General features: G+C 28.6%; 1 protein-coding gene across 2 annotated transcripts in view; it reads right to left on the bottom strand.

The window, feature by feature from the left end:
* The window catches only part of LOC100197356 (TNF receptor-associated factor 6-A), a 59,058-nt gene that overhangs the window by 42,876 nt on the left and 2,888 nt on the right, over nucleotides 1-13,294 (bottom strand). For both annotated transcript variants that reach the window (XM_065811252.1, XM_065811253.1), the window contains exons 2-4: nucleotides 1,966-2,020; nucleotides 1,486-1,590; nucleotides 333-497 (exon numbers count right to left, since the gene is read on the bottom strand). In XM_065811252.1, the coding sequence (XP_065667324.1) occupies nucleotides 333-497; nucleotides 1,486-1,590; nucleotides 1,966-2,020 (325 nt within the window). The remainder of the gene's footprint in view (nucleotides 1-332; nucleotides 498-1,485; nucleotides 1,591-1,965; nucleotides 2,021-13,294) is intronic.

Here is a 13,294-nt window from a genome sequence, read left to right as displayed (position 1 = left end):
ATATATATATATATATATATATATATATATATATATATATATATATATATATATATATATATATATATATAAATATATATATATATATACACACACAAAAATACTTACATATATATATATATATATATATAGAGAGAGAGAGAGAGAGAGAGAGAGAGAGAGAGAGAGAGAGAGAGAGAGAGAGAGAGAGAGAGAGAGAGAGAGACACACACACACATTTATGTTATACTTTATACTTTAACTGGATTTTAAAAGAAATTAATTTCAAACCTTTTTATTAAAAATAAAAAATAAATTCTAGCAATGCAAAAAAAGTAAATAAATGCTTTTACTTGCTTCTCACAAAATTGAATCTTTTCATTGCAATGTTGACAGGTAATAAAACGATAAATGCATTGTGTTTCAATGTGATCATTTAGTTCTTTACGCAGAAGTGAAGTAGAACACTGTATATAAGGGCATCTTACTTCTTCATATTCACATGATGTTAAATGGTTCTAAAATAGAAAAACATATTTAAGTTGTTTAAATTATGCTAAAATAACTTTTAAAACGTCTTTATTTTTTAAATGCTGCTAATGATAATTTACTCCAAAGATATTTAGTAGCTTTTTTGGGTCAGGGTAACAACATCAGTTTCTGCTAAATATAACATCTGTCCAACAACATCAATAAATATAATGAGATATAGTAACATATGTGGAACACCATCTGAAATTTCATTGAAATCTAATAACATCTGTGCAAAAAACATAAGATTATTATAGATACAGTTACATCAGATAATTATCTTAATATAACAATGTCTGCGCAACTAAATCTAGAGATTTTACAGATGTAGTTACATCTTTTTAATTATATTAAGAATACAAGATTTTTTTCAGATATAATTACATTAGGAAAAAATTATTAAATAATAAAGCATTATTTTAACCAGAAGTTACATTTATGATTTTTTTCAGATGTAATTTTATCTGGAAAAAAAAATTATTTAGTAATGCATTATTTTAAATTGATGTACCTACATATATGATTTTTTTTCAGATGTAACTACATCTGGAAAAAAATATTATTAATAGTGCATTATTTAACTAGATGTAGTACATCTTCCTAAAGATGTTGTTAGGAATCATCGAATTTTCAGATGATATTAGATAGATGTTGTTAAGGTAAATAAAAAAAGTACAGATGATCTTGGATAAAAGTGTACAGATAATCTTGGACTACTCCACAGATGTTGTTGGCCAGATGTAGTGATCTTGTACCACTTTTTTTTTTTGAAACTACTTAGAAGTTTCAAGAAAACTACCACTGTAAAACTTTAAAATAAAAAATATATATGTTTTTGATTTTGTTTCTCGTTAATATATTAACGAGAAACAAAATCTAATTACATGCATTTAAAATACTTAAAAGTTTATGCTAAAATGTTTATATTCTTTAGAAAACCTAGAGTTAATTTGTTACATTATATATATTACATACATTAATTGCTTTTAGTTCTCCAGTCCATTGACAGTGTTTTGAGAAGTTATTACATCGAACTTTTAATTGCAGAATAGCTCTTTCAATAGCTCTGTCGGGAAAAGTCTATAGGAAAAAATATTTTATTAATTTTTAGTAAAAAACATACTTTGATAAACAAATGAATTAATTTATTTTTTTAATTATTTCAATATACTGATGCTATAGATATTATATAACAAATACAGATGGACAGGGCAAGATGAAGTCACAATTAGTCTTATTGCCAAACCCCAAGATTTTGTAAAAAACGACGTATTTTCAAATTGATGGCGATGATTTTAAATGACATTAAGACTTTCCATTTAAAAAAATTGTAAAATAAATAAACATTTGAATAACAATAAACTAAATAAGTAAAAGATAAAAAATAAAAATATTAAAACAACAAACCATTTAACTAGACTAAATTATAAAGGTTAACTTAAAAAATAAAGTTACCTTCTCAGAATTCAAATTAGTGTTGTCTAATGGGCAAAGTAAAACTCCGTTATTTCTAAAAAAAGAAAAAGTTTGCTGTTTTATATATAATAAAATTTAACACTTTTTATTACACCTAATAAAACATAACATATTTTATTAGATATAATAGTTATATAGAGTAAAAGCGGGTCAAACTGATCACTGAACAATAAAAACCAAGTAACTTTATTTTTTTTTTTAAACTTTTAAACTTTTTTTTTTAATTAAGATAACAAATACCAAAAAGTACATTATGTATTTATTTATTTTTGTTTAATTCTATTTGAAAATAAGAAAACTAGAAAAAGAAAAAAAGATTGCTTTTGGCAGAAAGTCTGTTAAAACCGATCAATATAAAGTACATTTAATAAATATAAAACTTTATGTATGTAAAGGTATATATTTTTTTTTTTTTTTATATAGCATACAGAAATATGCTATATATTTTTTATATAGCATACAGAAATAATAAAAGATTCAAGTTTTACATTTTTTACAACAAAAAAAATCTGAACCCATTACAAAATTTTTTGGCAAACGTGTTTCGTTGCAGAGCCAAGTATTGCAATTAGGATTCTCACATGACATTATGTCCGAATGTAATTCTTTTTTACACTTTCTGCATTTAATAACTTTTCTACTTTTGGCTGAAGGTGTTGTATTCGGTTCCATATTTTGAGTTACTTCTTTTTCTGCAGGGTTTGGCAATGACATTATGAGTTTGCAGATGGTTTTACACTTTTTAGCTTGTTTTTTAGCTAATTTGAGTGGCTTAACTTCTTCTCTTTTTTTGAGATGATCTGCAACACCGTGTTCTGTAATACATTGGCCAGCAATTTTTGGAATATTAGGTTGCCTCAATTTTTTTACATGAGACTGATTTTTTTCTGTCTTGTTAAGTGGAAATAACCCAGTATATTCAAAACCAGCAATAGCGTGCAAACGTGTAAAACACTTACCGCTATCATACACCTGTTTGAGCAACGTAGGAAAATTTTCTTTATCTAAGTTTTTGCATTTTGTGTCTTTGTAATATTTGGTAAGAACTGCCTTCCGCGCTTGCTTAACATGGCAATAGACACCTCTGTCCAGTGGCTGAAGAATGTGAGATGAGTGGGCTAATAGACAAATCAAAATTATATTGTTTTCCCGACATAGCAATACAGCTGCTAAACTGACGTGAGACGCATGACCATCAAGATGTAAAAAATGATTACCACTAATAGCCTAATATTCTGGTATATACACTTCCTTCAACCATTCAATAAATGTGTCATGCTCAATCCAACCAGATTTAGAAATTTAATATTTGGTGCCAGTCGGACCACCTAAAACCCACTCAGCTCTAAAGTTTCGTTTTGCTTTGTATACCACGAATGGTGTTGTAAAGTATCCATCAGCATTACAGCAATTATTCACTGTAAAATGGATTTTTTCATTGCTACCAGTGAGTTTCTAAACACGCTTTGCACCTTTTCAACATACTACAGTTACTTTGCCTTGATCACCACAGAAACCCGTTTCATTGCAAGAAGCGGCTCTTAGTAGGAGAGAATTGCGAGTTGACTCAGGCAAAAATAGTATAAAGCTGAAACTTTGCACAGAAAAAGTAGACAGTCTCTGGATGAGCGTAAAAAAAAGCCCCGCTGATTGCGCTACGGGAACATCTCTTTTGGGGCAATATGGGGCTAAAAATAGGCTAATTTTGACAACACCAAAATATCATTAATTATATATCGTTGTATCGAGAATTTTATGCTAATTAATATTTATATAAGAACTATGACTTGAAAACAATTATTTTTTAAATAATTTACGTTTGAAAAGTGTAAAATTGTTAAAAGTGAATGCCGCGCAAAACTTCATTCGATTTTTTGTTTTCAAAAGAAAATTTTTAGTGCGATAAACTTAATCATTTCTTTTGTTTTTCATAACAAAAGTTTTCAATAACACTTTTTGTATGAATGGAATAGTTTTACTTCGAAAAAAGGTTGTGTCTTATTATATTGAAACTATTATATGGAAAAGTAAAACTTACAAGTTAAACGTTACACGTAGTAAAAGTTTTTACATTTGAAAAAAAATGAATGCTGTTTGTGTATTGTGCAAGCTTGGGTTTGACAAAGAAAGTTATGTCAAAGTATATGGAAAAGGACTCAAAACATTGATTCGATTAAGCGAAGAACGGAGTATGAATGAACTATGCAGGTTATAATTTGTTTAAATATACAATCTTAAAAAAAAGATTTTTCACGCATTTTGTTTAATTAATTAATTAAGCTAAATTAATAGTTCATTAATTTTCCGAATCATTTCAAATAAGGGGCTGCCCATTATTTACGTTAACAAAATAGGGAGGAAGTGGATCTGAACTTTTTTGACAAATGTGACACTGGGGAGGGGGAGGTCAAGTAAAGTTGACATCAAAAAATTTTTTTTTGGTGTTTTTTTTTAATTTTGTTACTCAAAAAACGTAAAATTAGGTTAAGTTTTAATTCTAAACTCAATTGTAACGTAGCTATAACTTAAGAAAGATTTTTGCATATTTTTAGTTTTCTTAGAGACCAGTTCCGATAGAACACGCATAATAGTACAACAGTACCAGTCCATTATAGCTGTAGAAGAAAGATTTTGGATGGTTGTAAAGATTTATTATTATCTGTTCCAAGAAAGAAACTACGATCCTCATTTGAAGAGGTATTTGATTGGAAATCAAAATGTTTTCTTTGTACGAAAAAGGTAGATCACAAACATTCCCTGATTTCTAAAGTTGAGACCATACCATTAATTAAAAAAATGATTGAACGTTCATTGAATCAAGCGGGTGATTGTGGAAATGCTGTACATCCTCGTTTGATGTCTTGTTATGATCTTGTAGCGGAAGAAGCTATTTATCATATTTCGTGCATGAACAACTTCAGGCTTAAAACTAAAAGCGACAACCAACGTGGACACCCATTAGATCTCATTACGTTTGAAAATTTTGAGAAACTTTGTTTCTGGTTAGAAGAAGAAACTAACTGAGAACTTTTTACTCTTTCAGATGTGCACATTAAAATGAAAGAACTTAAAAATGGTTATCCGTGTTACTCGACGAAATCTTTAAAACGAAAATTACTTGAACATTATCGTAATCATATTTTTTATGGAGAAATCTCTGGTCAATCTAATTTAGTTTGTTTCCGAGATATGGCTTCCTTTGTTATATCGAAATTTCAAAAAAGAAAGATCGCACTAAAAATGATATTACTTCTGCCGCTGGAAGTATAATTTAAAGCAAAATCAGAGAAATGAATGTCGATAAATCTGAATATCCGTCACTAGAGAATATGGGTGATACTGAATGTGGGCTCAAATGGGTTCCAAAGAGTTTACAGCTATTTCTAAGCCATTTAATTTCAGTTAAGTTTCGACAAATTAGTTTAGGACAATGCATTGCTCAAGCTTCGCCACCAAGATCTATGATAGCACCAATTCCATTTGGAATTGGAGTAGATATCGTAGAAATCTTTTGGAACAAAATGGCTTGTGGATCACCTTTACAAATTTGGATTTTCAATTTTCTCCGATGAAGTTAAGTTGTTCAAGTTATCTGCTGCAGTTAGTAGATTAAATGCCGCGCAAGAACAAGAGCCGAACTTCCTACATTGGGTCGCTGATAATGTAGATCACAACATTCGAACATTGACCGGAAAAGGAACGTTTCACGGAATGGGTTTAATATTAATATGTACGTCTTCTAAATGCAATTATGAAAGCATAACACGTTTGAAACACAAGTCTATTAAAAATATATCTGATATGTTTTTAAAAATAACGCCTTATTACGGATTAAGCTATCAGGGTTTATTAAATGTAAGTTTTAAACCAATAAAAGATATTGTATCTGAAGTATTCCGTGCGCCCGAAATGAATCTTGATCTTATTTGGCATGTGGAATGGTTTTTTAGTTCAAGAAATAATCCTCGGGGAAACTGGTCAGGTTATATGATGCGTACTACATCACAATCAAAAACAGTTTATGAAAAAGTATCCATAAAACTTTTACCTATTATTGACTTAAATTCTTCAGATGAAACATGCATATATTCTACACTATTGTTAATTATTTATGAAGCCAATAAATATAAAATAGTTACTCCCTGCGCTACGTTTGATCAGCCATTATGGCAGAAAGCGTTTGGTGTTATAAAAGATCAGAACCTCAATATAGTATGTCGACTCGGAAAGTTTCACACAATGATGAGCTTTCTCGGTAGCATTGGAAAACTAATGGCAGGTACTGGCCTGGAAAAAGTTTTAGAACAGGTTTACTCTGAAGATACAGTAAAACATATGCTCAAAGGAAAAGCTGTTGCAAGAGCTTTAAGAGGTCACATGTTGGTCCAGATTACATTGATGAGTCATATTATAGATATTTTAGTTGACGAATCAAAGCGAGATATATCCGGACTTGAATGCACTTATAAAATCGTAATGCAAAATGGTATGAATGAGGAACAGTTAATCAGACTTGGTAATACAGATGCTTTCAAAAATATTGAATGTGCCATATTAACCTATAAGGAAAAGAAGTCATATGAATCACGCACTACAAAACTTTGGATCTTGTAGATATAGTATATTAATATCATAAAGGAGTTTTTAGTTGCATAGAGAAATTGTAACTGGTACTTGCATCTTCAAACAATCTCAAAAATGCTAAACTTATTTGCCGCATTAGGGCATTCAAACTATGCCAAGTGCTCCAGGTTATAATAGCAAGAAATGCAATACCTTTCAGAAACGAATCCATGGTTACATCAACAATTCTTAGATGGTTGTCACACATTGAGCCGATCTGAAAGGTATTGACATGGCCTATATTCTGACCTTGTAATAGAGCAGACCCTGAAGCGGTCTTTAAAATGCAATGATGGTTTAACTAGAGGTAGAGGATTTGATGAAAATGTACGCAACCTATGGACAATGAACATCTGTTATTCTGCAAGTGTTCATGAAGCAATGCATAAATTATCTGGATTTGACATCGGAGTTTTGGAAAGCAATAAAGAAATGGATATTAAAAGATTAGTATGTGATTATGAACATTGTGAGTTGTTTTATGACTGGTTTTCTGTAAGAAATCCATTCAATACTGTCGATAGAAATCTATATTCATTATCTACGGGTCTTGTGTCAGTCAATGGTGAAGATCTTGTCAATTGTGACGAGGCTGAGAACATAGGTGTTCGTCTACGAACATTTCTCAACGGCTTGAGTTCAATGAAGCAAAGTTTAAAAAGAAGAATACGTTTTTTTCTTTAGATGCTTTGACCAATAGCGTAAAACTAGACAAGCAAACTGATTGATGTGTTGATCCAACACATTCCTTTTTAATAGACTTGCAGCAATTGCAGAAAGAGAGGATGACTTTGAACTATATTTTGATTATGAGCTTACTCATCTCCCACAATCATTATTTAAATATAACCTAATGCTGAAAGCAAACAAATCATCTTTGCGCAAAGTGACTCTTCCTGACGACGAAATTAAAGCAAGCACAAATGTCAGTTTGTGCAAATATGTCCTTGATGGAGGTTCCTTACTCCACAGAGTTCTTTGGAACAAAGGTATGAGGTTTGTAGAAATTATTGAGACCTATATCAGCTATATAAAAAAAATTATGCTACCACTTATGTTATATTTGATGGTTATGATAAGAAATCTTCAATTAAATCTAATGAACACATCAGAAGAAAATGCAAAGGTTCTTCCCAAAATCTTGTTATAAGAGAAAATAATCAGGTTTCGTACGCACACGCGCGTTTTCTATCGAATTCACACAACAAGACACAATTAATTTTACTTTTGTCAGATTACCTTAAACGAGATGGATATGAAGTATATATTTGCAAAGGGGAAGCTGACACGAAAATTTTCTCTAAATCGTTGGAAGGTGCAAAGGAAATTTCACCATGCATTGTTGTTGCTGATGATACTGATATAGCAGTTATGAATCATTGGAAAGATGAATTAAATGAGGTTTTTTTTATCAAGAAAGAAAGAAAAAACTCTGGAGTATTAAAGACGCTCAATCTCGAGTAATGGATTTTAAAGAACATCTGTTATTTGTTCCCGCATTGTCAGGATGTGACTCAACGTCTTCAATACTGGGAAAAGGAAAACCTAGTTTTTTTAAATTACTGCAAAAATCCAATAATATACAATCAGTATCTGAAATTATTTCGGATTACTGAGCAACTAAAAAAGGAGTTGGAGAATCTGCAGTAAGGGCTTTCATTGAACTTTTTGTTGGAAATGCAGAATCTTCGTTAAGGAAAATGCGGTTGGTATTTGAAAGTTTCATTATAATTTTGTGGATTTAAGTCACTCATTTAGATTTAAAAAGTGTCATATTTTCATAGTATTTTTCTTAGGTATTTAAAATATAATTAAATGGTTTGTGAAGGAATTAATAAGCCAGAAAAGTTACCACCCACAGACCGTGCTTTTTATTTTCATGGTCTTAGAGTTCACCTACAAGTTGTTGAATGGAAAATGCTAGATGAATCTTTCAACTTGGATCCTAAAGAATGGGGATGGATGTTAGATAATGGTTGTCTTCTTCCAATACCAACAGACAAAGATGTGGCACCACCCAATATATTAAAAGTGATTCGCTGCAATTGTAAAACTTCGTCGAGAAATATGTGAGGAACTAATATGTGTTCTTGCAAGAAAAACGGATTAAAATGCATGTCTGCAAGCTGTGGCTGTCATGGGCAAGACTGCAGTAATAAAACAGTAAATTTTATTTTTTAAATATACACATAATCTTCTTTAAATATTTTTGTTTTTTTTGGAATACAAATATTTTGCATTTTTAGGATTTTGAAATTGAAGAAGATTCAAGTGATGAAATTGAAAACCAGAGAAATTTATTTGATGATTTGTTTTGAGAAAAGTAAGATATCGGACATCTAATTTTAAAGAAGTTTGCATTCAAGTCTTAAAGTTATTTTAGAGAATATATTATTTTCTAATTTTTTCTAAAATTGCGCACAAACAAAAGTTATATTATTATGTTTTGAAAACAAAAAATATAACATTTTAACGATTTTACACTTTTCAAACGTAAATAACTTAAAAAATAATTTTTTTCAAGTAATATTTCTTATATAAATATTGATCAGCATAAAATTTTCGATCCAACGATATAAAGTTTATGATATTTTGGTGCTGTCAAAATTGCCCTTTTTTTGTACCCCAACTTGCCCGAAAAATGGATGTTCCCGTAGCGCAATCAACAGGGCTTTCTTTACGCTCATCCAGACACTGTCTACTTTCTCTCTGCAAAATTTCAGCTTTATACCATTTTTGTCCGGGTTCGTCCCTTTTTTTCGCTAATTCTCTCCTACTAACTAGCAGATGCTTAAGTGTGAGTTTTTCTTGTAGAAATTTCTTTAGACCATCGGTTTATAAATGCATAAAACCAGTCTTTGTCAGGCCTGCCGTTTTTAAAATGGCCTGATAGATTTGTTCAAAGAAGGTAGCCGCATACGAAGTCCATGATATCATTTCGTGTTAAACCATAACCCCAATCACATAGGAACTTAAACGTATGCACCATAATTGACTCTGTTTGCTGTGAGAGTACGGTTGTTGATCCTGATCTCTTGAAGCTAGCATTGTTGTTGTTCTTGCAACCTATTAGAGTTGAGAATGAAATGCCTTATTTGAATGCAGCTTTTCTGATTGAAGTATTTTTTTCTTTTACATCATTTAACTCAGCTTCTATATCTTCTTCATTGTATGAATTTTTACTTGTTGTCATCTTGAAAGTGAATAATTAATAAAATCATTGAGTCATTTTTGTCAAATAACTTTATATAGAAAAGACCCCGAACTAACACATGAGAAAATCACCTTGGTACCAACTTTAAACATTCACATTCTACTTAATAAAGGAATTTAAAGTAAATATGTGAATGATCGGTTTTACCAGAAAAAATTTAATATCAATTTTTCTTACTTTTTTGTCTAATTTTCTAATTTTTACGACAATAAAGTAATTGAAAAATGAAAAATTTTTACGACAATAAAATAACTGAAAAATGAATTGGATTTTATTTTGACACATTTAAATAGAGGAGATGATTCTCTTTCTTCTGGTGTTTTTATTTGTTAAATATTCCTTTCAGTTCCGGTTTTATTTAAATTTTTCGATCAGTGATCGAAAAAATAGTATGATCGGTTTGACCCGCTTTTATTCAAAAAAGTTAGATCGAACTTAAAATTAGTTTTCGGTTTATATTAATTTGAAAATGACTATAAAAAAAGCTACTAGTGCTCTAATACTTTCTGGAAGCATTGTAAATATATATATATATATATATATATATATATATATATATATATATATATATATATATGTATGTATCTATATATATATATATATATATATATATATATATATATATATATATATATATATATATATATATATATATATATATATATATATATATATATATATATATATATGTATATATATATATCTATATATATATATATATATATATATATATATATATTATATATATATATATATATATATATATATATATATATATATGTATATATATATATATATATATATATATATATATATATATATATATATATGTATATATATATCTATATATATATATATATATATATATATATATATATATATATATATATATATGTATATATATATATATATATATATATATATATATATATATATATATATATATATATATATATATATATATATATATATATATATATATATATATACATAGATTAGGCGCAGATCCAGCTTTTTTTTATGTTTGAGATAGCTAACTTCCTAAAATGGAACAAACTCCAAAAATTTATATGTTTATAATTATATCAAATAAGGATGCATTACAAAAAATTGCAATGATTGGAGTCTGGGAAAATAAAAGTCCTAAAATTTTGGCCACAACTGCCCCAAACAAGAGAGCAACAAGTTTGTAAACTATTTTTTGAACTATTTTTAATAAAAAAATTTAAATAAATTTATATTCATGAATAAATTATAAATTTCATACAATAATCTCTTATTGTTTTATAATTATGGCTACATAAAGTTTGAACCCCCCACCCTCAATTTGAGGGGTAACAAATTTTATAAGGTCACAATTTTTGAACGTTAAGAGATATTTGTATAAAATTTAGAATTTGTCGATGAATATAAATTTATTTAAAAATGGTACAAAAAATATTTTACGAACTTGTTGCTCTCTTGTATTGGGCAGTTGTGGACAAAATTTTAGGGCTTTTTCGTTCCCAGACTCCAATCATCGCATTTTTTTGCAAACCATTCTTATTTGACAAAAATATAAACATATAAATTTTCGGAGATTGTTCCATGTTAGGAAGTTAGCTATCTTAAACATCAAAAAAAGCTGAATCCGCGCCTGTATATATATCCAATGTTTCAAGGAAGCCTCCATTAATGAACGCGGATATTTTTTATCTTAGTCAACTTCAAACGAATATTATTCGAAAACAATAAAACACTTTCTTTTTTAATTTAATGATAAAAGACAACACAATTTTAAAATGTCAAGTATAAAAAAATGTTTCTTTTTTAATATCTTTAATTTATTTAGAATACAATATTTTCATTATCTTTGATTTGTTTAGAATAAAATAAGGGTGACAAATATAAGATAAACAAAAGGTCTTCAAAAGTGTTAGCCCATTTTCAATCTTTCGAAGATTCTAAGAAAATTTGATGTTTTATTGGGCCACTTTTGTTTTAAAGACAAAATTATATGCGGCATGGAATCTATAAGTTTTTTGATTAGATCATGTGGTAGATATTCCAAAACGCTTGATTTTGCATCTTGAAATGCACCAAGTAAGTTTGCTTTTTTACAATTTGCAATCCATCCAACTACAAAGGTTTTTAATAGGATTCAAATCAGGTGAGCGAGCGGGTTGAGACATCAGATTCACTTACTTTTTCTTTTTCTTTTTTTTTTTTTTTTTTTTGAGTTGTTTTTTCTTGATAAGCTTGCTAAGTGTTAATAGGCTAATTTAATGTACATCTATTGTTGTTTCAGGCCTGAGGCAATTTCTGCTAAGCTCATGTTTGGGTTGCGTTCAGCGAGCATAATGGTATTATTTATGTTGCTTTTTGACAATTTTTTAGGACGGCCTAAAAAATTTAGACTGACTGTGTCAAACTCGTTATAATTTTTGAGTACTATTCTAAAGCTGCATTCGCTGATCTTGACTTGACGTTCAATTTATTATTTGCTGAGACCCTGTTTATGCATGCCAGCAACTTGCTACTTTTTTTTAATTGATTTTTTGTTTCAATCTTTTGACCCGTTTTTTTTTTTGTTGTTGCAATTTTAAACTAACTGAGTTTAAAATGATATTTTCGACGCTTTAATTTTTACTACTTACATTTTTTTCTTAGCTTATATTAATCAGCAAAGATAAATTTTAAAAAACTAAAAATTATTAGCACACTAATTAAATTCTGAAATTAAATTAGTGTTCTGATACTTGCTAATACTTTTGAACCTTATTTTCACTCATTTTTCAGAGTAGTCACTCAACTTCTAATTAATTTATCGAAAAAAAAATATAGGTTGTCAAATATTTGACATATAATTTTTTTTATTTAAAAAAAAAAGTTAGATCGAAATTAAAATTAGTTTTCGATTTATATTGATTTGAAAATGACTATAAAAAAAGTTACCAGTGCTCTAATACTTTCTGGAAGCATTGTAAATATATATATATATATATATATATATATATATATATATATATATATATATATATATATATACATATATATATTACAGCCGTAGCCACTGTTTTCATATGTTCGAAATAACTATTTTCGAGGGCTGGTGTGAACTCCACATATTTCTATTTTAATAAAAGTGTCAAATGTCAAGTGCCAAATACTTATATTAGTGTCAAAAAAATAAACTGTTAATGCAGTTAAATGCACTTAATGTAATGCAATAAGTATCAAATAATACAAAAGTTAGCTATTAATGCAGCTACAGTTTTAATTACTATTACTATAACTAAATGAAGATGTGTTACAAAAAATTACGGTAATTGGAGCTTCGGAACAAGAAGAACCCAAGTTACGGTTCCCCATCCCCACCCCTTCCCCTACACTTCCTAATATGGGACAGTATATTAAACATAATTTTTTTGAATATTCTAAACAAGATTCAAATTTATCATCAGTGCTTAAATTTAATAAAAAAGTCTTTTG

Source organism: Hydra vulgaris, chromosome 12, assembly GCF_038396675.1.
Source record: "Hydra vulgaris chromosome 12, alternate assembly HydraT2T_AEP".
In the NCBI taxonomy this organism is placed as follows: domain Eukaryota; kingdom Metazoa; phylum Cnidaria; class Hydrozoa; order Anthoathecata; family Hydridae; genus Hydra; species Hydra vulgaris.
This window is presented reverse-complemented; position numbering and strand designations above follow the sequence as displayed.